At 49.1% G+C, this 25,791-nt stretch overlaps 1 protein-coding gene across 3 annotated transcripts in view; it reads right to left on the reverse strand.

The window, feature by feature from the left end:
• The window catches only part of PHF24 (PHD finger protein 24), a 261,283-nt gene that overhangs the window by 36,243 nt on the left and 199,249 nt on the right, over nt 1-25,791 (reverse strand). For all 3 annotated transcript variants that reach the window (XM_075326812.1, XM_075326807.1, XM_075326799.1), the window contains one exon: nt 2,589-2,667. In XM_075326812.1, the coding sequence (XP_075182927.1) occupies nt 2,589-2,667 (79 nt within the window). The remainder of the gene's footprint in view (nt 1-2,588; nt 2,668-25,791) is intronic.

A 25,791-nucleotide genomic window follows, 5' to 3' on the forward strand; every position in this document is an offset into this window, starting at 1 on the left:
AGTTGGGGGATAGTAATTTACTGCACAGGAGGTCCTGATACCACAAACTCTGTATCGGGGTTTGCCCAGGCCTCAGGAGGTATCCTTCATTGTGTCCTAAAGACACGGCTGCAAGAGATGGGGACTACAGAAGTCCGACTCGGCTGCTGGAGGGATAGTGTCCAGGCTGAGGGCTGGACAGAAGGTTACTCCATTGAGCAGTGGCAACAGAATGGTAAAGTAGGCGGAAAATGGCATGTCTGTCCTAGGAAGGTGATTGTCAAAGTGTTTATTATGAAGATTGAGAAATTTTACTGTGAACATGTCTCTTAGGAAGAGCGAATTCTGAATAAAAGAAGTTAAAGTTTGAGTTTAAGAAAAATTGTGATGTGTTGCCCAAGTACGATGACTATGATGGTGACTGGCGACGGGATGACGGACGAGCCATCAAAGAGTCAATTAAGTGTCGCACCCTCAAGCCGGGGCAGAACACTTTTCACAAAACCCGTTTGATGAACACAGGTGAGCATTGCAGGCCATCACCTGGCTCCTCTCTGCACACACACCCAACTTCTGAGTTGTGCGTATGACCGGAGGTGAAGACGACTTCCGATCGTGGGCAGTGAGCATCTCTGAAGCTAAGACGCATACACCTGATGTCTAAGGAGCTTAATGCTAACAGGTACAAAGCTGCGCGCATGTGCAGCTTTGTATTGCGCTGTCATGACGCTGGGCTTTGTAAAGAATGTTGTCACGCCCACAGAGGTGTGATAAGCTAAGTGGGCCAAAAGCTCTCATTAGCATATCATAAAGGATATACTTTTTCTAAAGATCTGTTTATGTACGCTACTATATACTTAGACAATTAGGCAGGGATTCTAGATATGCACCCAGAACTGGTGGTGGTTCTACGTGCATATTGGACCTGACAGGTTTCCTTTTAAGGACCATGCCCAGATGGCCAACAAGACTAGATTAATATACAGGCATATCTCAGGAACGAAGCGGCGCAGGAACAAAAGTAAAACAACGCCATATTGAGGAGAACAGCAGCATTTATACAAGATAAATAAAAAAATTGCATCATTTTGGCAAGTTACAGGTCAGTTTTAATTCTTGTGGTAGGCCCAAGATAGTCTAGTCTTTTGGCATCAGCTCAGCGAAGGATGCGCATTCAGGACTCTTCATGCTGAGCAGTCAGTCTTCTGTGCCACCAGCGCTTTCTTATTTTTATTTTAGCCCCCTTCCGTTCCGTTTCACTCCTATTATTTCTCTATGTGCACCGAGCGGCAGATGTTACAGAGGATTGATTGCTAATGAAATGATTGCCTCTTGTAACGAACCCAACTCGAACATGCAGCACCAGCTTTAATTAGGCAATTACAAACTGAAAAATTGTATGTGTAGCAATAAACAAATAGGAAATGTAATTATGGCTGAGAGTACTTGTGACATGTGGGTAATCAGCGCGCAGGAGACACGGAGTTAATGCTGCAGAAGAGCTGATGGAAAACAAACCCGCAGACATCATTGGAGCAAAGTTTTATTTTTGGAGCAATTTTAGAGAACAGAAATATATGTCCCCCTCTACGCCATCATTTTATTTCAGCATCGTTAAAGCAAATGATAGGAAATAATCGACGATCTGTTATTTTTACAGTTCTGATGACAAAATCAAAGGATTCGAAAAACTCACTAATTTTATTCATCAAAAAACCATTGACCTCAATAAGTAAATAATCCAATACGATGAGTTATCTGCTTATGCCAGGACTCAATAAAGTAAAATAATCTAGTTAAACAGCATTCAATATACAGCTGCTTTCTTTTAAAAACAGCGCCACACCAGTCCTCAGGTTTAGCGTAGTATTGTAGCTCAGCCATAGTCACCTTAAAGGGGACCTGTCAGTTGCCAAAAATACGTAATTTTTTAGCCCGGTGTAAATGCTGGTGTTCTCCTGAATCTGGCTGTGTTTTTCATTTCTTCCTGCGCCTCTCCAGTCCTGAGATATGACCCTTTCTTCCCTGTACATAGATCATAGATAGTAAAGTGGGCGTGGTTACTATTATCTGTGGGAATTTTCTTGAGCGCCACTCCCAGTTGGCTACATAGACTAGATTTATTTAAAGAAAAGAAAAGACCATATCTCAGGAATGGAGAGGAGCAGGAACAAAAGAAAAACAACGCCGGATTCAGGAAAACAGCGGCATTTATACCAGATAAGAAAGATTATGTATTTATCACAAGTGACAAGACCTCTTTAATGGAGCTGAGATGACAACAATGAACAGAAGGGGCGCTGTTTTTAGGGAAAAAAGTCATTTGCTTTTCTAATCCTGTAAAGGTTCATTAATAAGTATCAAAAATGCATGATATTTCATTATAGAGCCACTTCTGTCTGATTTTTTTCTTTAATTATATGACAAAAAAGAAATATCTGATGTAAATTAACCCCGAGACGGAGCTCAGCTGCTGAGTGGTAAAGCCCCGGGGTATACAGAGATGTTATTATCTCGTCTGCAGGATAACAAGGGTCTCAGCAGAACTTGCTGGGGCGTAATTGTCTCTACACCGCAGTTATTAGGATTGGATCAGCTCGTCCGCTCACCTGGGATAACTTTACATTGACTGAACGTCTCCATCAGGCTGTACATCTCCTCCTCCGTCAGCAACAGGTTGAGGTTGTCCTGTGGGAAAACACACATCAGTTATGTAGACCGAGAAATAGAACTCCAAGAATTCAAAGTCTGGGAAAGGGAATGTATTGATGTCCTTCTAATTAAAGTATGAAGAATTAGTATTAGCAAGAATCCAAAGTATTCAGGATTTTATGCTCACAAATGAAATACTAAAAAACTAAGGGCTAGTAAAGGTTAAAAAAAAAATGAGTAGCTTGTCCTAGGCCCACGCCTGCCCCTGTCCTACTACCGCAGCTCTACGCCTGGTCCACCACTTATTTCAGATCAGTCTACTCTTCAGTCCGGATCTTCCATCACTGACTAAGCCTCATGTAGGGCACCTAACTAACGTCCATCACCCAACATTGGGGGCATGTGGTGGGATGCACGTCATTGACATGTGTGGTGCCCAATGTGACTGCAATGCTCGCAGCTGGTGTAAGGGCAGGGAGTGGGGTTAGTGGACCTACTGGACCACAGATGGACCCGGGCTTACCCCTTAAAGGGAGGGGTTTAACTAAGTGCTCACCGCAAGGTGGACACCAGGTGCAACACCCAGGGAAGTAACCGGGATTGTGACAGCTGACCCCTGGGACAGGTGCCAGACTCAGGTGGGCACAGGTGGAGTCACTGAGGCAGGCTGGACAGGCAAGTATGGATAGGAATGGAGGGCATGGCAGGGGTGCACAGGTATGGGAAGGCAGGTACGGGAGACGGGCACAGAGATGGCAAGGCAAGAGCTCAGGACTAGACAACTAGCTAGGTAGCAGACTGGTTACTGACTAACTAAGGTGTTGCGCAGGCACTTCCCCTAATGGGAGGAAGCCTTATATACACAGTGTGTCTCAGCCGCAGGCTGAGAGGCATTTCCTAGGAAATTGCATGCTGGCCCTTTCAGAGGAAAGCCGGTGTGTGTGCGTGCGCATTTTAAGGGCGCTCCCGGGAACCCTGTGCAGCATGTACACTGCCCGGGAAGGGAAGGAGGCAGCAGAGCACATGGATGGCTGGGTGGCAATGGGGGAGCACGCAACTCGGCTGGGGCGGTGAGTAAGTCGGCATCTCTGCAGAGACCAGGTTAGGCTTCATTAGCGTGAGAAGAAGCAGACTGTTTCGAGGACCGATCTGAAGTGAGAGAGGACCTTGTACAGAGGAGAAATCTTATTTTCTTTTTTTTTCCCCCCATCTCAGCTATTCCTTGTGAAAGACCTCAGAGATTGATAAATGTCTTACAGGGGCAAAATTCGATCCAGACCAAATTTTATTAGGATTAAATGAAATCTGGCCAAAAAGAATTTGGGGCAGTTCGCTCTGGTTTTGATATTAAATGTATTTTTTTGTTAATATATTTTATTAATTTAACATTAATTAAAAAAAAAATCTTGCAATTTTCATGCCGACCACTAGGATTACTTTAACACTCCTTCTTCTTGGGCACATGGACATTAAAAAATATAGACTTATCCGGACCGTATATAAGCGTTATCTGAGCATGCTCTAATCTGAGCAAAGGTCATTGTGAATGGATGAGAGGAGGTGAGCTGTGACATTGCCTATTGTGACTGGTGGATCCTGTGTAATTTACCATGTATGAGGGTGTTACCTATCATACAAGAGGAGGAGGTGAGCTGTGACATCACCTATTGTGACTGGTGGATCCTGTGTAATTTACCATGTATGAGGGTGTTACCTGTCGTACAAGAGGAGGAGGTGAGCTGTGACATTGCCTTTTGTGAATGGTGGATCCAGTGTATGGGGGTATTACCGATCATTGTACAAGAGGAGGAGGTGAGCTGTGACATCGCCTGTTGTGACGTGACTGGCGGATCCTATTTTATATAGATTTGTTAAATTGTAATTCTGTCGGCAATGATGAGACAGCTGAAAAGTCAAATGTATAGAACAAGAAGTGAGAGTCTAATATTAGGCTTAGCAGTTAGTGTGAAAATTGAAAGTTTATTAAAAATATAGATAATGTCAAAAACTATTCTAAAATGTTTTAAATATATTCAACTTAAAGACCTAATTTAAATGACAGGACATTTTCTGATGACGCATTCCCTTTAGTTAAGAAAGTTGATCTGATATTCGTGTGAGAGGACATTCAACAAGCGGCGCAACACAAACGGAAAACCAGGGAAGAAATACAACGTAAAGCCCTGGAGATAGGGAGAGGGAAGTGGGGGTCACCTCCTAATGCTCCCCCGAGTCTGATCCCTGCACTCCTTAATGAACCTAGATGAGTCTTTCCCCCCCATGTGCCATCATGTGCCTAGGCCTCGCTGACCCTGAACTGACCCTAACTTGTGTGTAAGGCCAGTGTTACTGCAATAAAACATAAGGCCGCGTTCACATCAGCGGTATTTTGCCGGAAACCCGGATACGGCACAAATGCATTTCAGTTCCATTCATTTACAATGGAATCGTGGCAAGGTGTGGTCACATGTGGTTGCGTGCGTCGCATACAACCGCACCTTGCCGTGATTCCATAGGAAATGAATGGAGCTGAAACGCATTTGTGCCGGATCCGGTTTTCCAGCAAAATACTGCTGATTTGAGGTGAGCCTAAGAAAGGTGAGACAATTGGATGGGAAAAACCCAACAATTAGAACTTCTAGGCTTCTCCAGCAGGAAATTTCGCGACTTAAAGGAACACCTCAGGTTCTTCAGAGATATTCTCCTTGAAAGTAGTCAGTATACAAGATCTATAACCAGCATGGAGTGAAGTCAGGAGTGGGTAAGTATAGCGGAATCGACTGATAAGATGCTGAAGCTGTGATTAAGGATAAAGCCTGCTTTACACGAGTCGATCTATCGTGCGATAGCACGAGCGATCGTACCCGCCCCCGTCATTTTTGCGGGATGGGCAAATCATTGACCGTGGCGCACAAACTCGTTTAACTCCTGTCACATGCACTTACCTTCCGGACGACCTCGCTGTGGGCGACGAACGTTCACTTCCTGAAGTGGGAGGGACGTTCGGCGTCACAGCGACGTCACACAGCAGCCGGCTAATAGAAGCGGGGGGGCGTAGATGAGCGGGACGTAAACATCCCGCCCACCTCCTTCCTTCCACATAGCCGGCGGGTGCCCCGGGATGCAGGTAAGCTGTGTTCATTGTTCCCGTGGTGTCACACGGAGCAACGTGTGATGCCACGGAAACGATGAACAACCGGTGCCATTTTAATTAAACAATTTTATGAAACCTAGCGACGAGAACACGACTCACGATTTGTGAGCGATACTGCGTCGCTAGGAGGTGTCACACGAGATGACATCGTGTACGATGCCGGATGTGCGTCACGAAAACCATGACCCCGACGATGCATCGCACGATAGCTCGTCTCGTGTAAAGTACCCTTTAGGCTCCTTTCACACGTCAGTGATTCTGGGACGTTTGTGCTTTTTTTAAAACGTACCAGAATCACTGACATATGCAGACCCATTATAATGAATGGGTCTGCTCACACGTCAGTGATTTTTCACTGCACATGTCTCCGTGCAGCGTACCCGCGTGTGCGTGATTGCCGCACGGAGACATGTCCATTTTTTTCTGGCATCACTGATGTTCCACGGACCACGCAGTGGTGTGGTCCGTGAAACACGTGCCAGAAAAAAACGTGCTTTTAAAATAAAAATCATTTTTACTCACCCGGCGTCCAGCGATGTCCTCTGCAGCCCGTCCTCCCTGCTGCTTCTGAGCCGGTTCATTATTGTCGCGCATATTCATTATGTGCTACACAGCCGACCCGGAAGCAGCTGCTGCGGGGGTCACCGCCGGCCGGATGCTGCACCGCGGGAGCGATCAGCACCATGAACAGCGGGAGCGCGCACAGGTGAGTTGTTTTCTAAGTGCAATCACGGGCCACGGAGCCCGGATTGCACTTAAACAACCCACGTGTGCCGTGAATCACGGCACACGCAGGGATATGTGCGTGTTTTACACGCCAGTGAAAAACGTCACTGTTTTTCACTGACGTGTGAAACGGGCCTTAGAGTAATCTCAGCCAGAAAGGAAATAGTCGTTAACCCCTTCAACATCAAATGAAAGTAAATCCACTCCAATAGAAGATAACAGTCAAGTTGACCCCTTAGGCTGCTTTCACACATCCGGTTTTTCCTGTGCGGCACAATCCGGCGCTTTGCAGAAAAACAGCAACCGTTTTTTTCTTTGCCGCCAGTTGCGTTTTTTTTGCATAGACTTTCATTAGTGCCGGATTGTGCCGCATGGGCTTGCGTTCGGTCCGGTTTTTGCCGTATGCGGCAGATTTAGCCGATGCGGCGGCCGGATGGAACGTTGCCTGGTACGTTTTTTTTGTCCGGCAAAAAAAAACGCATCACGTCGCATCCGGCCGATGCGGTGCGATTTGCAATGCATGCCTATGGACGCCGCATGCGTTTTTTCCACTGCGCATGCTCAGTAGCGTGCCGCAAGCGGCAAAAAACGGACGGGCCGCATATCAAAAACTTATGCAAAGGATGTGGTTTTGTCGCCGCATCCGTTGCATAGGTTTTAGAGCCGGATTGGTAGGCTCTGCTAAAACCGGAGGTGTGGAGGCAGTCTTGGAGGACCTGCGAACAAATAAGCAATGAGACATCCTGATCCCATAGCCCCCAGAGGTAACATGTGGACACGATACACTCGTGACATTATGTCTGTTAAGGCCCTTAATACACATCACAGACACAATATTACGAAGGGGATGGGCTGTCTGGCTAATTTTAATGGAGGCTGACTTATCCATTAAAATGCGCCAGACAGCCCACCCCCTACATACACATCCATAAAGAGGAAAGAGGAAGTTCTATACTGTATCAGGAGGAAGCCAGAACTGGGCTGTTCGAGACAATAATTTTTGGGGTAAATTTTGGTAGCTATAAAATCCTTAGCTACAATTGTATCACCTCGGTTGTCACATTTCAACCTGACACCCTCATTAGCCGCGTCCAGCGGAGTTGCTCCTTCCCCTGGAATTATATTGTGGATTTAATATGATAATAAATCAATGCTTTGGACTTTCCAATAAATTCAAGCGCAATATTAATACACGGAAAGTACAAAGTAATTACAGTCATTAATCACGACTCCCATTCTATAGCATCTATATTAAGCCCTAGCGGTGCAGAACGCATAAAACCTCTTGACAAGTTATATGTTCACAATCCCGATATCCACACTTTATCAGCGGAGTTACGGCTGTGGGGCAGTCCGGGTCAGGCGGAGTACATGGCTCGGTGGGAACATTCGTTATGCACTGCTTGTTTCGAGACACGGAACTAATCCACATGTAATACATTGGAACAGTATATACAAGTTCATCAGATATTGGAGAGATAAGTGTGACTTATTTATCATATGTATCCGCGATGTCCATCTATTTTGTGGGATGCTATATAGGCAGACTATGCTACTGCGACATAGATGGACATTTTCGCAAAAGTCTATTCTTGACTCTCAATACTAAATCTATTTTCCTTTATTTTTGTAGGGTTAATGTCAGTATTTCTTGCCAGCAAGCAGGCTAATTACCAGCTCAAGTGTTTCCGATTTAGGACCACTGCAGAGGGTGCCGGTTATTCTCTTTGCCATTTGGATTTTGAGTGAGGAGGGATAAGGAATTTCTGAAAACCCTTTGTTGATGTAGCGTTGGTGGCTGCAGTCTTGCTGCTGACTGCAGCAGTCTGTTGTAATGTTTTCCCCCTATCTGTCTTTCTTTCTTGGTGTGTTTCAGTGCAGCGGTGGGACTAGCATCTTTCACCTGCCCACTCGCTAGCCAGGGACTACTGTAGGGTCTTTTCAGAGCTTATGGTTTCTACTCGGTGACAGGTGAGGAACCTATATAGGGACTGGCTAGGAGTGCAGGGTACAGTGGCAGGTAAGTGGAGGAGGTATCCATCTTTCCTCTCACTAGTCCTAGGGCCAACCGTTGTTAAAGTGTCCCCAGTGTACCCCTTGTTTGTCATGGTGTATCCCCTATTGATGTGTGTTTTGGCTCTCCCCTAGTCTGTGCCAAGATAAAAAAAGGTCAAAGTTTCATCTTTTGGTCTCCATTTGACAGTGAATGAAAATGTTGGGGGGTTAAGTGTAAACACCTTCTTAGGGCATTCAGACATAGACCCCTATAGAATGTAAAGCATTTTCTGAGTTTAAATCCAGCCATTATTCCCAGGGAACGCAGGAATTATCATTTTCACATTCTGCTTTTCTATCTTTCGGATATCACTTGGCCACAGGAATGTCCTCCGTCACTGGACCAGGCCTTCTTGTTTCCCGTCCTGCGTGACGATGGTAGCGGCACACGACATCTGACATATCTCCATGGGCGTCACAGGAGATTAAAGCAGACGCAGGATCACACCGCAGGAGAGGAATAATTATACAGAGGGAGCAGGCAGCGGAAAACTGCAAGCAAAGCAAACAGATGCCCCCACCCACCGCAGAGAAGCTTCAAAGGGAAAATCCAGCATAGAGAGAATGCATTAAATGATCCCAGAACACAATCCCACCATGGACAGCACCACTGATATCAGATACTTGGTCGCAACAAAGATACTGATTTTCATATGTTATCACGGTGCTGCGTCATCAAGACACACAGCACAGAATATGCTAAGATAAAGGTGAAGCTGAACTGACGCATCCGGATTGTGACTAAACTAATCGAATTATGAGGGGCTTGCAATGCTCCTTCCACTGTCTATCTATGGTGACACTATGAGTATGACCTCCACGAGATCCGCGCACTCATTTCACAAACGGATTATACAGCCTATGTACTGGACAGAGAACAGCCCAGAAAAAAAGGGGGAAACATCTCTAAATTACATAATCTTTATTAGAGTCAATTAAAAACATATAAACTTCCGGGGGCAAGTAAAATGTAGCATGGAAATGGGATCCAAACTAGTATAGGCATATCCAAATCATAACATGGGAGTAACGTGCTAAAGTGCCAGCCTAGAATATAGGGATAGTAACTAAGGGTCTCTGTCACGCTCTGTCTGTCTCTCTATCCGTCTCTCTGTCTTTTTCGTCTGTCTCTGTTTCCCTGCCTGCCTGTCTCTCTGTCTTTGTCTTTGTCTCTCTCTTTCTGTCTCGCTCTCTGTCCATCTCTGTCTCTCTCTGTCTCTATTTCCCTGTCTGCTTGTCTCTCTTTCTGTCTCTGCTTCTCTTTGTCTCTCTCTCTTTGTCTGTCTCTGTCTGTTTGTCTCTTTCGGTCTGTCTCTCTCTTGCTGTCTCTAGCTGTCTGTCTGTCTTTGTCTGTCTCTCTCTATCTCTCTCAGTCTTTGTCTGTTTGTCTCTTTCTCTCTCTCTGTCTCTCTCTTGCTGTCTGTCTCTGTCGGTCTCTCTCGCTCTGTCTCTCTCGCTCTGTCTCTCTCGCTCTGTCTCTCTCGCCCTGTCTCTCTGTTTTCCATGTCTGCCTGTCGCTCTATCTCTTTCAGTTTTTGTCTGTTTGTCTCTTTCTCTCTGTCTCTCTCTTGCTGTCTGTCTCTGTCGGTCTCTCTCGCTCTTTCTCTCTCACTCTGTCTCTCTCACTCTGTCTCTCTCACTTTGTCTCTTTCGCTCTGTCTCTCTCGCTCTGTCTCTTTCGCTCTGTCTCTCTGTTTTCCATGTCTGCCTGTCGCTCTGTCTCTTTTTCTGTCTCTCTCTATCTCTCTCAGTCTTTGTTTGTCTCTGTCTATCTCTGTCAGTCTCTCTCTTGCTGTCTCTCTTGCTGTCTGTCTCTGTCGGTCTCTTTCGCTCTGTCTCTCTCTTGCTGTCTGTCTCTGTCGGTCTCTTTCGCTCTGTCTCTCTCGCTCTGTCTCTCTGTTTTCCATGTCTGCCTGTCGCTCTGTCTCTTTTTCTGTCTCTCTCTATCTCTCTCAGTCTTTGTTTGTCTCTGTCTATCTCTGTCAGTCTCTCTCTTGCTGTCTCTCTTGCTGTCTGTCTCTGTCGGTCTCTTTCGCTCTGTCTCTCTCGCTCTGTCTCTCTCGCTCTGTCTCTCTCGCTCTGTCTCTTTCGCTCTGTCTCTCTGTTTTCCATGTCTGCCTGTTGCTCTGTCTCTTTTTCTGTCTCTCTCTATCTCTCTGTCTTTGTTTGTCTCTGTCTATATCTGTCAGTCTCTCTCTTGCTGTCTCTCCTGCTGTCTGTCTCTGTCTGACTCTCTCTGTCTGACTCTCTATCCGTATCTCCACCAAAATCACATTACTTCACACATAATCTCCTTATACTAAGAATGTCCTTCACTGTCTATAGCAACCAAACAGAGCTCCTATTAATGACCTGTGGCTCCGAGTTCCATTGACATTAATGTAAGCAGGTTTAAAGTAACTGTAAGGAGCTGGGTTAAATTTTCCCCTCAAAACATAGTCTATGAGATCCCCTGAGTCACATGGGGTGTCTGTGCAAAATTTTGGAATTGTAAATGAGACTGTGCGGATTCCTTTAGCGGACACACACACACACACACACACACACATACATACATACACTCAGCTTTAAATATTAGATATCACATAACATAAAAAAGACCAGCAAAAGAATTCTCATGGTGGAAGACATGTTTCGCCCTGCTTCATCAGGGGGTATTTCACAATGTAGCGCTCTTTCTCTGATCTCCTATAGAGATAATTTAGACATGGAGTCTGGACTGTAGACCTTATTCTCTGCAGCACAGAGCAGTGTGGCAAAATATACAAACTATTTTCTTGTGAATTACTACAAATTTGCTGTTTGAAGACACTTCCTGATCTCATCAGGAACTACATCTGAAAATTTGTTGTTTTGTCAGCATTAATGCTGATAGATTAGAGTAGTGAGGAACATGACTTAATCTTATGCACTAAGGATTTATAATCCGTGTTTTAGGACCTTTTCCTGAAGTATTGACTGTGAGCACTAGATGAAGCTGTCGTATCGAAAAACAGTAGGATGCTAGAGCTGGGAGCAGAAAATGTGTGTGGCTGCAGCCATGTGGAACCTGTTCTTCTTGTGTGTGTATAGACTGAGTGGAATGGAGGGCTATGTGGAGCCCATTATTCTGTATGGAGGACTATGTGGGGCTCATTATTCTGTATGGAGGACTATGTGGGGCCCTTTATTCTGTATGGAGGGCTATGTGGGGCCCATTATTCTGTATGGAGGGCTATGTGGGGCTCATTATTCTGTATGGAGGACTATGTGGGTCTCATTATTCTGTATGGAGGACTATGTGGGGCCCATTATTCTGTATGGAGGACTATGCGTGGCCCATTATTCTGTATGGAGGGCTATGTGGGGCCCATTATTTTGTATGGAGAGCTATGTGAGACCCATTATTCTGTATGGAGGGCTATGTGAGACCCATTATTCTGTATGGAGGACTATGTGGACCCATTATTCTGTATGGAGGACTATGTGCGGCCAATTATTCTGTATGGAGGTCTATATGGGGCCCATTATACTGTATGGGGGATATGTGGGACCAATTATTGTGTATGGATGACTATGTGGAGCCTATTATTCTTTATGGAGTGCTATGTAGGGCCCATTATTCTGTATGGGGAGCTATGTGGGCCCCATTATTCTGTAAGGAGGACTATGTTTGGCCACATTATTCTATATGGAGGGCTACATGGGACCCATTATTCTGTATAAAGGGCTAAGAGGGGCCCATTATTCTGTATGGAGGGCTATGAGGGGCCCATCATTCGGTATAGAGGGCTATATGGAGCCCATTATTCTGTATGGAAGACAATGTGTGGCCCATTATTCTGCATGAAGGGCTATATGGGGCCCATTATTCTGTATGGAGGACTATGTGGGGCCCATTATTCTGTATGGAGGACTATGTGGGCCCATTATTCTGTATGGAGGGCTAAGTGGGGCCCATTATTCAGTATAGAGGATTATGTGGGGTGCATTATTCTGAATGGAGAGCTATGTGGGGCACATTATACTATATGGAGGTCTACAGTGCTGGCCAAAAGTATTGGCGCCCCTGCAATTCTGTCAGATAATACTCAGTTTCTTCTTGAAAATGATTGCAATCACAAATTCTTTGGTATTATTATCTTCATTTATTTTGCTTGCAATGAAAAAACACAAAAGAGAATGAAACAAAAATCAAATCATTGATCATTTCACACAAAACTCCCAAAATGGGCCAGACAAAAGTATTGGCACCCTTAGCCTAATACTTGGTTGCACAACCTTTAGCCAAAATAACTGCGAACAACCGCTTCCAGTAACCATCAATGAGTTTCTTACAATGCTTTGCTCGAATTTTAGACCATTCTTCTTTGGCAAACTGCTCCAGGTCCCTGAGATATGAAGGGTGCCTTCTCCAAACTGCCATTTTGAGATCTCTCCACAGGTGTTCTATGGGATTCAGGCATGGACTCATTGCTGGCCACTTTAGCAGTCTCCAGTGCTTTCTATCAAACCATTTTCTAGTGCTTTTTGAAGTGTGTTTTGGGTCATTGTCCTGCTGGAAGACCCATGACCTCTGAGGAAGACCCAGCTTTCTCACACTGGGCCCTACATTATGCTGCAAAAATTTGTTGGTAGTCCTCAGACTTCATAATGCCATACACACTGTCAAGCAGTCCAGTGCCAGAGGCAGCAAAGCAACCCCAAAACATCAGGGAACCTCCGCCATGTTTGACTGTAGGGACCGTGTTCTTTTCTTTGAATGCCTCTTTTTTTTCCTGTAAACTCTATGTTGATTGCTTTTCCCAAAAAGCTCTACTTTTGTCTCATCTGACCAGAGAACATTCTTCCAAAACGTTTTAGGTTTTCTCAGGTAAGTTTTCACAAACTCCAGCCTGGCTTTTTTATGTCTCGGGGTAAGAACTGGGTTCTTCCTGGGTATCCTACCATACAGTCCCTTTTCATTCAGACGCCGACAGATAATACGGGTTGACACTGTTGTACTCTTGGACTGCAGGGTTAGTCCAGATAGTGGCATTTCAAGTTAGATTTTTAGTCTAGCTGCCCAGACATGGATGTTTTTAACCTAGATAGTGGCATTTTAGTTAGGGACCCGGAATATTGAGATTTACCTTGCCGTTGGTTTCCGGGCTTACATGCATTGGCCAATTCATAAACTAAAAATCTCATTTTTTCATATAGCAGTAATGCAGTACCAGAGTTCCCTTATACATTGATGGCATTTAGTGTGCGGCTGTATCCATTTTGTATTTGCTAGGTTTTTTTCAGCTGGCACCTATACACACTTGTAGGATGTGCGGGACAGTTTTTTTGAAATATTTGCAGGGCAGCTTGAATTTGTTTGGATGTTAGTGGAGGTTCTTTATCCACCATCCGCACAATCTTGCGTTGAAATCTCTCGTCAATTTTTTTTTTCCTTCCACATCTAGGGAGGTTAGCCACAGTGCCATGGGCTTTAAACTTCTTGATGACACTGCGCACCATTGACACAGGAACTTTCAGGTCTTTGGAGATGGACTTGTAGCCTTGAGATTGCTCATGCTTCCTCACAATTTGGATTCTCAAATCCTCAGACAGTTCTTTGGTCTTCTTTCTTTTCTCCATGCTCAATGTGGTGCACACAAGGACACAGGACAAAGGTGGAGTCAACTTTAATCCATGTCAACCGGCTGCAAGTGTGATTTAGTTATTGCCAACACCTGTTAGGTGCCACAGGTAAGTTACAGGTGCTGTTAATTACGCAAATTAGAGAAGCATCACATGATTTTTCAAACAGTGCCAATACTTTTGTCCACCCATTTTATGTTTGGTGTGGAATTATATCCAATTTGGCTTTATTACAATTTTTTTTTTTTCATTGAAGAAAAATTAAATGATGATAATAATACCAAAGAATTTGTGATTGCAATCATTTTCAAGAAGAAACTGAGTAGTATCTGACAGAATTGCAGGGGTGTCAATACTTTTGGCCAGCGCTGTATGTGGGGCACATTATTTTGTATGGAGAACCATTTTAGGTCCGAGACTAGGTTGGCCCTCATCTTTATCAAAGTTTTTATTTTTTTTACGTCTGTGTATTTGAGTTGGACAGCCTTGTGCTAGGGGCTGTGTAAGGTCACTGGCCTGATAGGGTCTAGGGGACTGTAAGTAGAGGAGTATTGGGTAGACACCCACTTACACGCCTGTAATGTGGCTTGGTTGGTTCATTCCTATGGAGCAGTGGACTCAGTCAAAATGTGATAGGAAAGGGTGGTTGTGATAGTTGTCCTAGAAACAGGACCAGGAATAGTCGTGACCTTCCTCCTGTTTTCATACTTTGGTGTTGCAAAGCTGAAAGGTGAGATGACAAATTCTGCAAATCGGTGTGAAGAAAATACTCTACGGAGGTCTGTGTGAAGTAACACAAACAGCCTGAGGTGTCTGTGGAGCCACCAGTGACTGGTGCGAGGGAACGTTCTACTGTAAGACGAGTTCTAGAACAGACAAGCAGTAGCGCCACCTAGCAGCTTAGAAGTACATGACACATTGCATTCTATGAATGGACTGATAAGAAATGGTAATGAGAGCCTTTTATTTATCATAAAATACAATATTAAAATAAAACCTTAATAGGGAATGTGGTCCTTGAAGCTCTAAAATCTGGTGATTAACTAATAACCTTATTAACATTACCTTCCACCTGAACCACACTTAAGGCCGCTTTACACGCGGCGATTTATCGTGCGATCGCATGTGCGATCGCACCCACCCCCGTCATTTGTGCAACACAAGCAATTTGTTGCCCGTGTCGCACAAAGTTGGTAACCTCCCATCACACGTACTTACCTTCCAAACGCCCACAGCGGGGTGGCGAACATCCTCTTCCTGAAGGGGAAGGGACGCTCAGCGTCACAGCGACATCACACAGCGGCCGCCCAATAGAAGCGGAGGGGCGGAAATGAGCGGGACGTAACATCCCGTCCACCTCCTTCATTCCGCATTGCCGGCGGCCGCAAGTAAGCTGCAGTTCATCGTTGCCGGGGTGTCACACGGAGCGATCTGTGCTGCTGTCGCGGGCGGAGGAGGGGACGCCGCGTTTCTCCCACTGCTCGGGTCCGGCTGCTGCGGCCGCCGCGGCCTGCTGCTGCTCGGTGTCTCGAGCGATGGGCCGGATTCCGGGGACTCTAGCGGCGCTCCTCGTCCGTGAGTGAAAGGGGATTGGGTTTTGAGATATAGTTTATTGTCCGTGACGCCACCCACTGTTGTGGTGATTTGTTGGCACCACCGCTGCTCTGTATGAGGATCCCGGGAATGATGATATGAAGCAGCTAGTTGTTGTGTTGCCCCTCCGTGGGTAGGGGTTGGTGATCCCGGGGCCCAGTGATGAGGTGGGAGATGCAGGGCTTGGTGGGCGCAGGGACGCGGGGGCAGCGCTGTGCCTTGCGGCACTGTGGTACTCACTCAGCCTGAGACGATGACACAGTTCTCAGTAAAACACACGGCTGGAAAGACGGTTCCCACGGACGGCTGCACTTGCTTTCCCCAGTAGGTGACGGTGACGGTCCCTCTGTCCTGCACCTAAGTTGATAATGGTTGCGATGGGTTCCCACCGGTAACCCGCTCCCCGGCTTGGATATGGGCCGGAGGAGCCCTACTTTGCCCGCAGGCGCTGGCCCTGAGAAACTGGTGCCCTGGCGGTGGTGGTGTCTCTCTGTAACGGTTGGACTGTTGCCTTCAATCGGGACTTGGTTGTTGGGAGACAGTCGTCCCCTTCACTGACGGATTTGGCAAATTATGGCGACTCCTAGCCTTGCCGGGATCCGAAAGGCCCCTGCCCTGGTGCTGACTGTTCTTCGTATACTGCTCCAGACCGCCGGGCCACTACCCGTCCGCGGTCCTTCCAGCAACCTCCGAGCAGTCACCCCTGTGGACTATCACCGCCGTCTGCTGACCTTGCTGGCACTGTCCGGGACACACATCCGGACCAACTTCAGGCTTTACTACTGTCACTTTTCTGTCACTTCAGCTTTTCTCGTTAGCTTCACTACTACTTCCTTCTACTTTACTCCCCTAACTTGAACTGCCTGGTTCTTCCCGCCTCCAGGGCTGTGAACTCCTCAGTGGGCGGAGCCAACCGCCTGGCCCACCCCCTGGTGTGGACACCAGCTCCTGGAGGAAGGCAACAAGGATTTCTGGTTAGCTTTGGTGTTCCTAACTGGGGTGTAGGGTGTGGTGGTGTTTTGACCTGTGACCCCTGGCTTGCCCAGGGCGTCACATTCCCCCTTAGCAAAATGCAGACCGTCCGCGGGCTGCCCGTCCAACACCGGTTTTATTTTCTGTAACTGTATAAAAAGGTAAACTGTAACATATTTACATTTTATAACTTCATCCCAAATCGGGAGGTACATTTCTTTAACGTTGCAAAACGGTTTACGGTTACGGTTTCCGCTCTCTCCCACCCAAGCAACCTGGCCCTGATGCTGCCCCTAAAACCCAGGCAGCACCCCTTGACCCAAGTCCAGCACAAGTCACCCGAGCGGGATCTGTCCTTCCCCTCCAGAGGGTAGCCACCGGTCCCTGTGGTGGCTGGGCCCCAGCCGGCTCTACTGCGGGCCCTCCCTCCAACCTGCCTCTCCGGAGGCGGCAATACGGAAACGGTAACGGTAAACAACTTATTTACATTCCACTAACGTTTGTGGTTGCCCTTCAAGTTCACGGGCTTGTCCATGGAAAGTTCTCCATGCAACTTTTTAAACGGTCCCCACGGGGACAACGGTGTCGGCAACGGCCAGTTCTCTTAATCACGGTTAATCAGGTAAAGCTCCGGTAATCATTTTCTTTTATCATTTTCCAACTTTCAAACAAACAACTCACACAGACTTCCTGACCCCCTCTTTAAAGGACGGTCTCCCTGTACCTAAGTGGGGGTCTACCTAGGTTGGGACGGGTGGACCTCCGGGGTCCGGTGTCAGTGGGGCTATGCAGTGGGGCAGAGGGAACAACCGGTCCTCCCGGCTATCGCGTGGGGCAGGCGGAGGCATAGGGGAGCTGGGCACAGGTTCATCCCTGGGCACTGGCACTGGTTCTGGCTCACGGTCGACCGCTTCCACCACTTCTTCATCCACAGGTTGTGGGAACAGTATCACTGGAAGAATCACCGCGCCGTTCTGTGTAGGCCAGTCTGCTGGGAAGTCACCCATCAAAGTGTGGATCACCTCTTTTGCCTTCTCTGCTGGTGGAGGAACCGGTACTTCAGCCGTCGCCCTCAATGCGGGTGGGCACCTTTTCAGATGGACTTGGGAAACCGTAGCCAAAGTGCCCCCTTGGTCACGACTGATCTGGTAGGCCTTTCCATCTTCCCATCCTGTGGGTTGTATGACGTATGGGATTTGTTCCCATTGATCATCCAGCTTGTGGGTCTTCCTCTTCCGCTTTAACACCACATCTCCAGGCTGGAAAGGGCCCGCAGACGCTTTCTGGTTGAATCGCTGCTCCTGCTGTTCTCGACTTCGACTTAGGTTCTTCTCCACATACTCCTGAATCTGCCGGTATTGTGCTCTCCGCCGAGTTTCCCATTCAGCTGTCGAAGGGAGTGCTTCTGGGGCCTCCAACCCCATTTCCAGGTCCACCGGCAGGCGGCCGGGCCGAGCCCTCATCAGATATGCTGGGGTGCACTTTGTCGAGCTGGTCGGGATATTGTTGTACATATCGACCAAGTCGGGTAGCTTTTCCGGCCACAGGTTCCGCTCTTCCAGCGGTAACGTCTTGAGGAGTCCCAGGACCAAGTGGTTCATCTTCTCACACATGCCGTTGGTCTGGGCATGGTAAGGGGTGGTCCGGATCTTCTTACAGCCGTACAACTGGCAGAACTCGTGGACCACCTCCGCTTCAAAAGCCGGGCCTTGGTCAGTAAGCACCTTTTCTGGATATCCATGTGGTCGGCAGAAATAAGCCTGGAACGCTCGAGCGGCAGTTCGACCAGTTAGGTCCTTGACGGGGACAACCACCATGAATCTTGTATAGTGGTCTACGATGGTAGGCGTACCCACTTCTGCTGGGGGTGAGCTTGACATGGTCTAGGGCGACCAGTTCCAGCGGCTGATGTGTGATGATTGGGTGTAGGGGCGCCCTCTGGCTGGTCTCATCCTTCCTCCTCAGCGTGCAAGGACCACACTCTCGGCACCAGGCCTCTACCGACTCCCACATCCCACTCCAGTGGAACCGCTCTCTCAACAGCATCTCCAGCTTCTTCCACCCGAAGTGTCCGGCACCATCATGGTATGCCCGCAAAACAGTAGCCACATCAGCTTGGGGAATAACCAACTGGCAGATTTTCTCATGAGTCTTCGGGTTGATCAGCTCATGGTACAGCTTCCCTTGATGTAGATACAGCCGTTTCCGTTCCTTCCACAAGCGCTGGGCTTCAGCTCGGGCGGAAGGGTCCATTCCAACAGCACCTTGTTCCACCAGGGTCTTGACGAGGCGGACAGCCGGCGCCTGGTTTTGAGCCTCCTGCCACTCTTGACTGGGCCGTTGATCCAGGTCCACCCGTTGTTGGTGTACCTGTACCTTCCCAGTTGGTGGCTGGTGAAATGCAGGCAACTCAATCTACTCGAGGTCGTCATCCTCGCACCCTTCTTCTGACAAATGGGGCATTCGGGAGAGTGCATCAGCATTAATGTTGACACGACCAGCTCGGTACTTGATGGTGAAGTCATAGTTGGCTAGCCGGGCCACCCACCGCTGCTCCAACTCGCCCAACTTAGCCGTGTCCAGGTGAGTCAATGGGTTGTTGTCCGTGAAAGCAGTGAATTTTGTTGCAGCCAGGTAGTGGCGGAACCGCTCGGTGATAGCCCATACCAATGCCAGGAGCTCGAGCTTGAAGGAGCTGTAGTTCTCAGGGTTCCTTTCAGTTGGCCGAAGCTTCCGGGTAGCATAAGCAATCACTTTCTCCTTCCCATCCTGGACCTGGGACAGGACTGCTCCTAGTCCCACATTGCTGGCGTCTGTGTAGAGGATGAACGGGCAGCCATAGTCAGGATACGCTAGGACCTCTTCTCCGGTCAAGGCCGCTTTCAGCTGGCAGAAGGATTCCTCATGCTTTTCTTCCCACACCAGTGGGGCTCCGACGGGTCTACCACCTTTAGTCTGTCCCACGAGGAGATCTTGCATGGGGGCAGCCATCTTCGTGTATCCCTTGATAAAGCGCCGGTAGTACCCCACCAGGCCCAGAAACTGCCTTACTTCCCTCACTGTGGTTGGTCTCGGCCAGCCCTGGATGGCAGTGATCTTCTCAGGGTCGGGGGCGACACCTTCTGCACTTACCACGTGCCCCAGGTACTGCACTCTGGGTTTCAGCAGGTGACACTTAGAGGGCTTCAATTTCATCCCGTATTTGGCAAGGGACGCGAACACCTCAGCCAGGTGCTCCAGATGGGCTTCATACGTCTGGGAGTAAACAATCACATCATCCAAGTACAATAGGACGGTCTCGAAGTTTAGGTGTCCCAGACAGCACTCCATCAGCCGTTGGAAGGTTCCTGGGGCATTGCACAGCCCGAACGGCATACTATTGAATTCACAGAGCCCCATCGGGGTGGTGAAGGCGGTTTTCTCCCGGTCTTCCGGGGCCACGGCCACTTGCCAGTACCCACTGGTGAGGTCAAGGGTAGAGAAGTAATTTGCAGTTCTCAGTGCGGCCAAAGACTCTTCAATACGGGGCAGTGGGTAGGCATCTTTATGGGTTATCTGATTAATCTTCCGGTAGTCCACACACATCCGCATGGTACCATCCTTCTTCTTGACCAGTACCAACGGAGCGGCCCAGGGACTACAGCTGTCCCGAATAACCCCTGCCTCCTTCATATTCCTCAACATATCTTTGGCACACTGGTAATGTGCAGGGGGAATAGGCCTGTACCTCTCTTTGATAGGGGGGTGTTCACCAGTGGGGATATGGTGTTGGACCCCTTTGATCTGCCCAAAGTCTAGTGGATGTTTGCTGAAAACCTGTTCATACTCCCGCACCACCCTGTATACCCCTGCTTTGTGATGTGTAGGGGTATCATCAGTGCCCACGTGTAGCTGTTGGTGCCACTCATTTACCTCCCCTTGAGGCGGGGAAGTGTTGGTAGTATGTGGGGAGACTGAGGGACTGGCTTCGTGGATGGTGTTGGGGTCCAGGGTGAGCAGCTTGGCAATGGTGGCATACCGGGGAAGCCTGACTTCTTCCTCCCCACAGTTCACCACCCTCACGGGCACTCTCCCCTTCTTCACGTCTACCACCCCTCGGGCGGCCATTACAGTGGGCCAGTGCTCGGAGGGTATGGGCTCCATTATGGCAGGGTAGTCACGCCCCTGAGGCCCTACTGCTGCAATAACACCAAATCATCATCTCACTCCTAGGGGGCACAATCAACGGAGCAACATCCATCACTCTCACTCCACCAATCTCTCCTCCTGTTGAGTTTACATGCTGGCGGTACATCAAGGCTCGGATCTCACGCTGCACAGCTCTCTGTCGGCTCCCCGCCGCCGTGGCGGCCAGCTGTTGCAGTAGGGCCAACACATCACCCATACAGTGCTCCATCACATTGGTTCCTAGCACTATCTTCGGGTTATGATCACTGGGTTCATTCATGATCACAATCATACCCTGGTGTTGCAGTTCAGCTCAGCTTGCCGTACTGTCATAGCCACCTGTTTATACCCCACTTGGGTCAATGGGAGTCCATTGGCAGCAATTAGCGTTATACTAGTATCTGGGGGTGCCAGCTCGTCTATCCCCCAATACCGCTGGTACAATGTGTATGGTATGGTGGTTACCTGTGATCCAGTGTCCAAGAGAGCCATCACCGGTATGCCGTCCACAGGGATGATGGGCCGGGCCCCGATATACTGGTCCCGCCAGTCCGGGGGGCCACGGGGTTCTACTCCTGAGGATTGGCCCGGGGCCCCAGGGGTTGCTCGTTTAACGGGCACTGTCGGATGTAATGCCCAGGCTTATGGCACTTGTAGCAGGTTGGAGGTCTGCTCCGCGGGTTGCTATTACCTCTCCGCTGCATCCAGGGGACATCCTCAGGGCTGTCGGCAAGCTGTATCTGTGCTGAAGGCTGAGATCTGGTCAAGGGTTGGAGTGCAGCAAGAATCTTGGCGAGGTCTCCGTCCATGCGACGGACCTGGGCTGCCAGTTCCTCCATAGTGCTGCTTGGGGCTGCAGGTGTTGGAGAGGTTGGTAGGACAGGGGCCACCACAACGGGGGCCGTCTCAATGGGCCACGGGGCTGGCTCCAGGACTTCTGAAGCTGGGGGCTGTAGTGCTTTAATGGCCCGTTCCTTTAACACAGCAAAGTCCACATCAGGGTGTTCCAGGGCCCACAGCCGAAGTTGTTTGCGATCCTCAGGGGATCTTATCCCCTGCACAAATTGCTCTACTAACATCTTGTTGCTGTCCGCCTCATTGATAGGCTTCACCCGCTTTAGCGTGCGGAGGGCGGTTTGCAGACGTAAAGCATAGTCCCGAATGCCATCCACAGCCCGTTGCCGGCACTGGTAAAACTGCATCCTCAGCTCAGCTTCAGTCCGGGTCTCAAAGGCAGTCTGTAGCTTCTCAAAGATGGTGGCTACAGAGAGCCGGTCCCCCTTGGCCCAGGTCTCCGCCTCCTGCTCAGCCGCACCGGTTAACTGGCCCAGCACTACCGCCGCACGTTGCTTATCGGTCAGGGGGTACAGCTCCAGCAACGGGTTAAGCTTTTTCCGGAAGACCTGTAAAGCATCAGGTTTCCCGTCATACTGCGGTAGCCAGGTAACTCCGGGCGCATAGGGCAAGGAGAACGGCATCACCTGAGCGAGCGCGGGGGCCGCGGCACCTCCCGCCAGCGCGGCCGGGACTTGGGCAGGCCCATTCCCATCCGCGGGTGCCACTGCGGCTGCGACCACCGCTCCTCCAGCGGCTCCGTTGGGCGCAGACATCTTGTTTCCGTCCCCCTTAGTTTCTTTCCGGCCCCTCCTCTATTGGGGCGGGGTTTTGGCCTTCGCGCCTCTGTTACTCGAGAAGACGCTCGAGCGGGAACTTTTCGCGCCAAAGATGGCGACTTCTGAAATTTTTCAGCTGGATACCTCCGGCGGTCACAAGGCGTACCTCTACCCAACGGCAGAGCGGTAAGATCCTGTTCGTGACGCCAAGTTGTCGCGGGCGGAGGAGGGGACGCCGCGCTTCTCCCACCGCTCGGGTCCGGCTGCCGCGGCCGCCGCGGCCTGCTGCTGCTCGGTGGCTCGAGCGATGGGCCGGATTCCGGGGACTCTAGCGGCGCTCCTTGCCCATGAGTGAAAGGGGATTGGGTTTTGGGATATAGTTTATTGTCCGTGACGCCACCCACGGTTGTGGTGATTTGTTGGCACCACCGCTGCTCTGTATGAGGATCCCGGGAATGATGATATGAAGCAGCTAGTTGTTGTGTTGCCCCTCCGTGGGTAGGGGTTGGTGATCCCGGGGCCCAGTGATGAGGTGGGAGATGCAGGGCTTGGTGGGCGCAGGGACGCGGGGGCAGCGCTGTGCCTTGCGGCACTGTGGTACTCACTCAGCCTGAGACGATGACACAGTTCTCGGTAAAACACACGGCTGGAAAGATGGTTCCCACGGACGGCTGCACTTGCTTTCCCCAGTAGGTGACGGTCCCTCTGTCCTGCACCTAAGTTGATAATGGTTGCGATGGGTTCCCACCGGTAACCCGCTCCCCGGCTTGGATATGGGCCGGAGGAGCCCTACTTTGCCCGCAGGCGCTGGCCCTGAGAAACTGGTGCCCTGGCGGTGGCGGTGTCTCTCTGTAACGGTTGGACTGTTGCCTTCAATCGGGACTTGGTTGTTGGGAGACAGTCGTCCCCTTCACTGACGGATTTGGCAAATTATGGCGACTCCTAGCCTTGCCGGGATCCGAAAGGCCCCTGCCCTGGTGCTGACTGTTCTTCGTATACTGCTCCAGACCGCCGGGCCACTACCCGTCCGCGGTCCTTCCAGCAACCTCCGAAAAGTCACCCCTGCAGACTATCACCGCCGTCTGCTGACCTTGCTGGCACTGTCCGGGACACACACCCGGACCAACTTCAGGCTTTACTACTGTCACTTTTCTGTCACTTCAGCTTTTCTCGTTAGCTTCACTACTACTTCCTTCTACTTTACTCCCCTAACTTGAACTGCCTGGTTCTTCCCGCCTCCAGGGCTGTGAACTCCTCGGTGGGCGGAGCCAACCGCCTGGCCCACCCCCTGGTGTGGACACCAGCTCCTGGAGGAAGGCAACAAGGATTTCTGGTTAGCTTTGGTGTTCCTAACTGGGGTGTAGGGTGTGGTGGTGTTTTGACCTGTGAACCCTGGCTTGCCCAGGGCGTCACACTGCCTCGGGAACAATGAACAACCGGAGCACAGAAGGACGTTCGATTTTTTTTAAAAGGAGCGACGTGTCAACGAGCAACGATAAGGTGAGTATTTTTGCTCGTTCACACTCGCTCGTAGCTGTCACACGCTACGATATGTCAAACGATGCCGCATGTGCGTCACTAACGACGTGACCCCGACGACATATCGTTAGATAGATCGTAGCGTGTAACGGGCCCTTTACTCCCAGCCGTAATCCCCAGCTCGGAAGCACCAATGTAAAGGGGAGTGGGAAGGGATAAATACCAAACACGGGACCCAACATTCCATTGCTGGTGGTCCCCCAAAATCACCAGACCACTAACCCAAACTGGCAAATTAAAAGAATCCATATCTCGATGGACCCCCAATAACAATTTACACCAACTTTGAGGACCCACCCCAACCGCCAATTGCCACCATGACCGTGCAACCACTCAAATAGGGAGGGTGGGCGGGACAATCCCTGGGAAGCACAGGCCAAAGAGGTCCTCCACCCCCAGACTGCCCTATATAAACCCCTACAGTCCCCTAGTCCCCACCTCCCCCTTCTGGGTTACCTCCCCTCCAACCAAACTCATGCTGGCCTCCACTCACACCGGGGGTGGGGGTTCCGGCCCTATACTGAATAAGGGGTATGATATTCTACTGATACCATTCATATCTTCAGCCTTACAGGGTAATTATCAATCTTGTCCCTTTACATAAAGTGCAATTATTTAATGTCAGTCTCAATTGAATTAGAGAAGGGTTCCCCAACTCCAGTCCTCAAGGCCCACCAACAGTGCATGTTTTCAGGATTTCCTTAGCATTGCACTGCTGTTGGAACCAGCACCTGGGCAGGTAATTACATTAACACCTGTGCAATACTAAGGAAATCCCAAAAACCTGCACTGTTGGTGGGCCTTGAGGACTGGAGTTGGGGACCTCTGAATTAGAGGATTGTTTCTATGCAAGTTCATTCTTTATCTTGGAAGTGAATTCAATGTGCAATAAGAAGAGAGATTGCATAATATGATGGAAATGACAGTGATATTTCTATTAATATGTGCACTATGGTCGATGTTTGGCCTAATCACAGAAGCAGCTGTGGCAGCTGTGCCCAGGCTAAATCCTACTAATGTGCCGGATAGAGACCGCAGCATGATTAGGATCCTCACACTGAGCGCCAACGTCCTAAGCCGTCTATAACATTACTAAACCCTGAGCGATCAACGCGCCAGCTGCTAAACCCAACAAACCTCAAACACATGTAACTAACTTATGCTGTAAATCCCCTCTAAGCCAATGGAAATACCAGGGTGTGGGGGGATGGGATACACGCATCCCCTCGGTGTGTGTGACAGTACCACCCACCTGCAGATCCTACGGAGAGGGATTGAGCGTGGGATGCACAGATTAACTTTGGACCGGTGCCTGGTTGCACGTCTACCCGCCAACTCACAGCATTGATTATTCCATTGCTTGTCAACTATAGCCTTTAAAGCAGAGATCTACAATCTAGACCATTAATAATGAATCCAGTACATTGTTTTGGAGTCCATCCAGGGCGATTAAGAATTCCCATTACTTACATTGTAGTCTTAAATGGGGGGACACAGTGAATGCAGCTGCAATGCCATTAAAGTCTATGCATGGGCTCAGAAAGAAGATTCGTACAGTGAATAATGGAAACATTTAAAGAAGAATAATCAGGCAGAGGCACTGGATTTGTCAGAGGTAGCCATCTAGCTATAGAAGATACAAAAGTGTTGCATCCATATATGTGGTTGGGGGGGGGGAGTCGATCTAAATTACAGACTCCCTTTAAAGAGTGATTAAACTTTTATTTTCAACTA

The sequence above is a fragment of the Anomaloglossus baeobatrachus genome, chromosome 1, assembly GCF_048569485.1.
Source record: "Anomaloglossus baeobatrachus isolate aAnoBae1 chromosome 1, aAnoBae1.hap1, whole genome shotgun sequence".
Classification (NCBI taxonomy): domain Eukaryota; kingdom Metazoa; phylum Chordata; class Amphibia; order Anura; family Aromobatidae; genus Anomaloglossus; species Anomaloglossus baeobatrachus.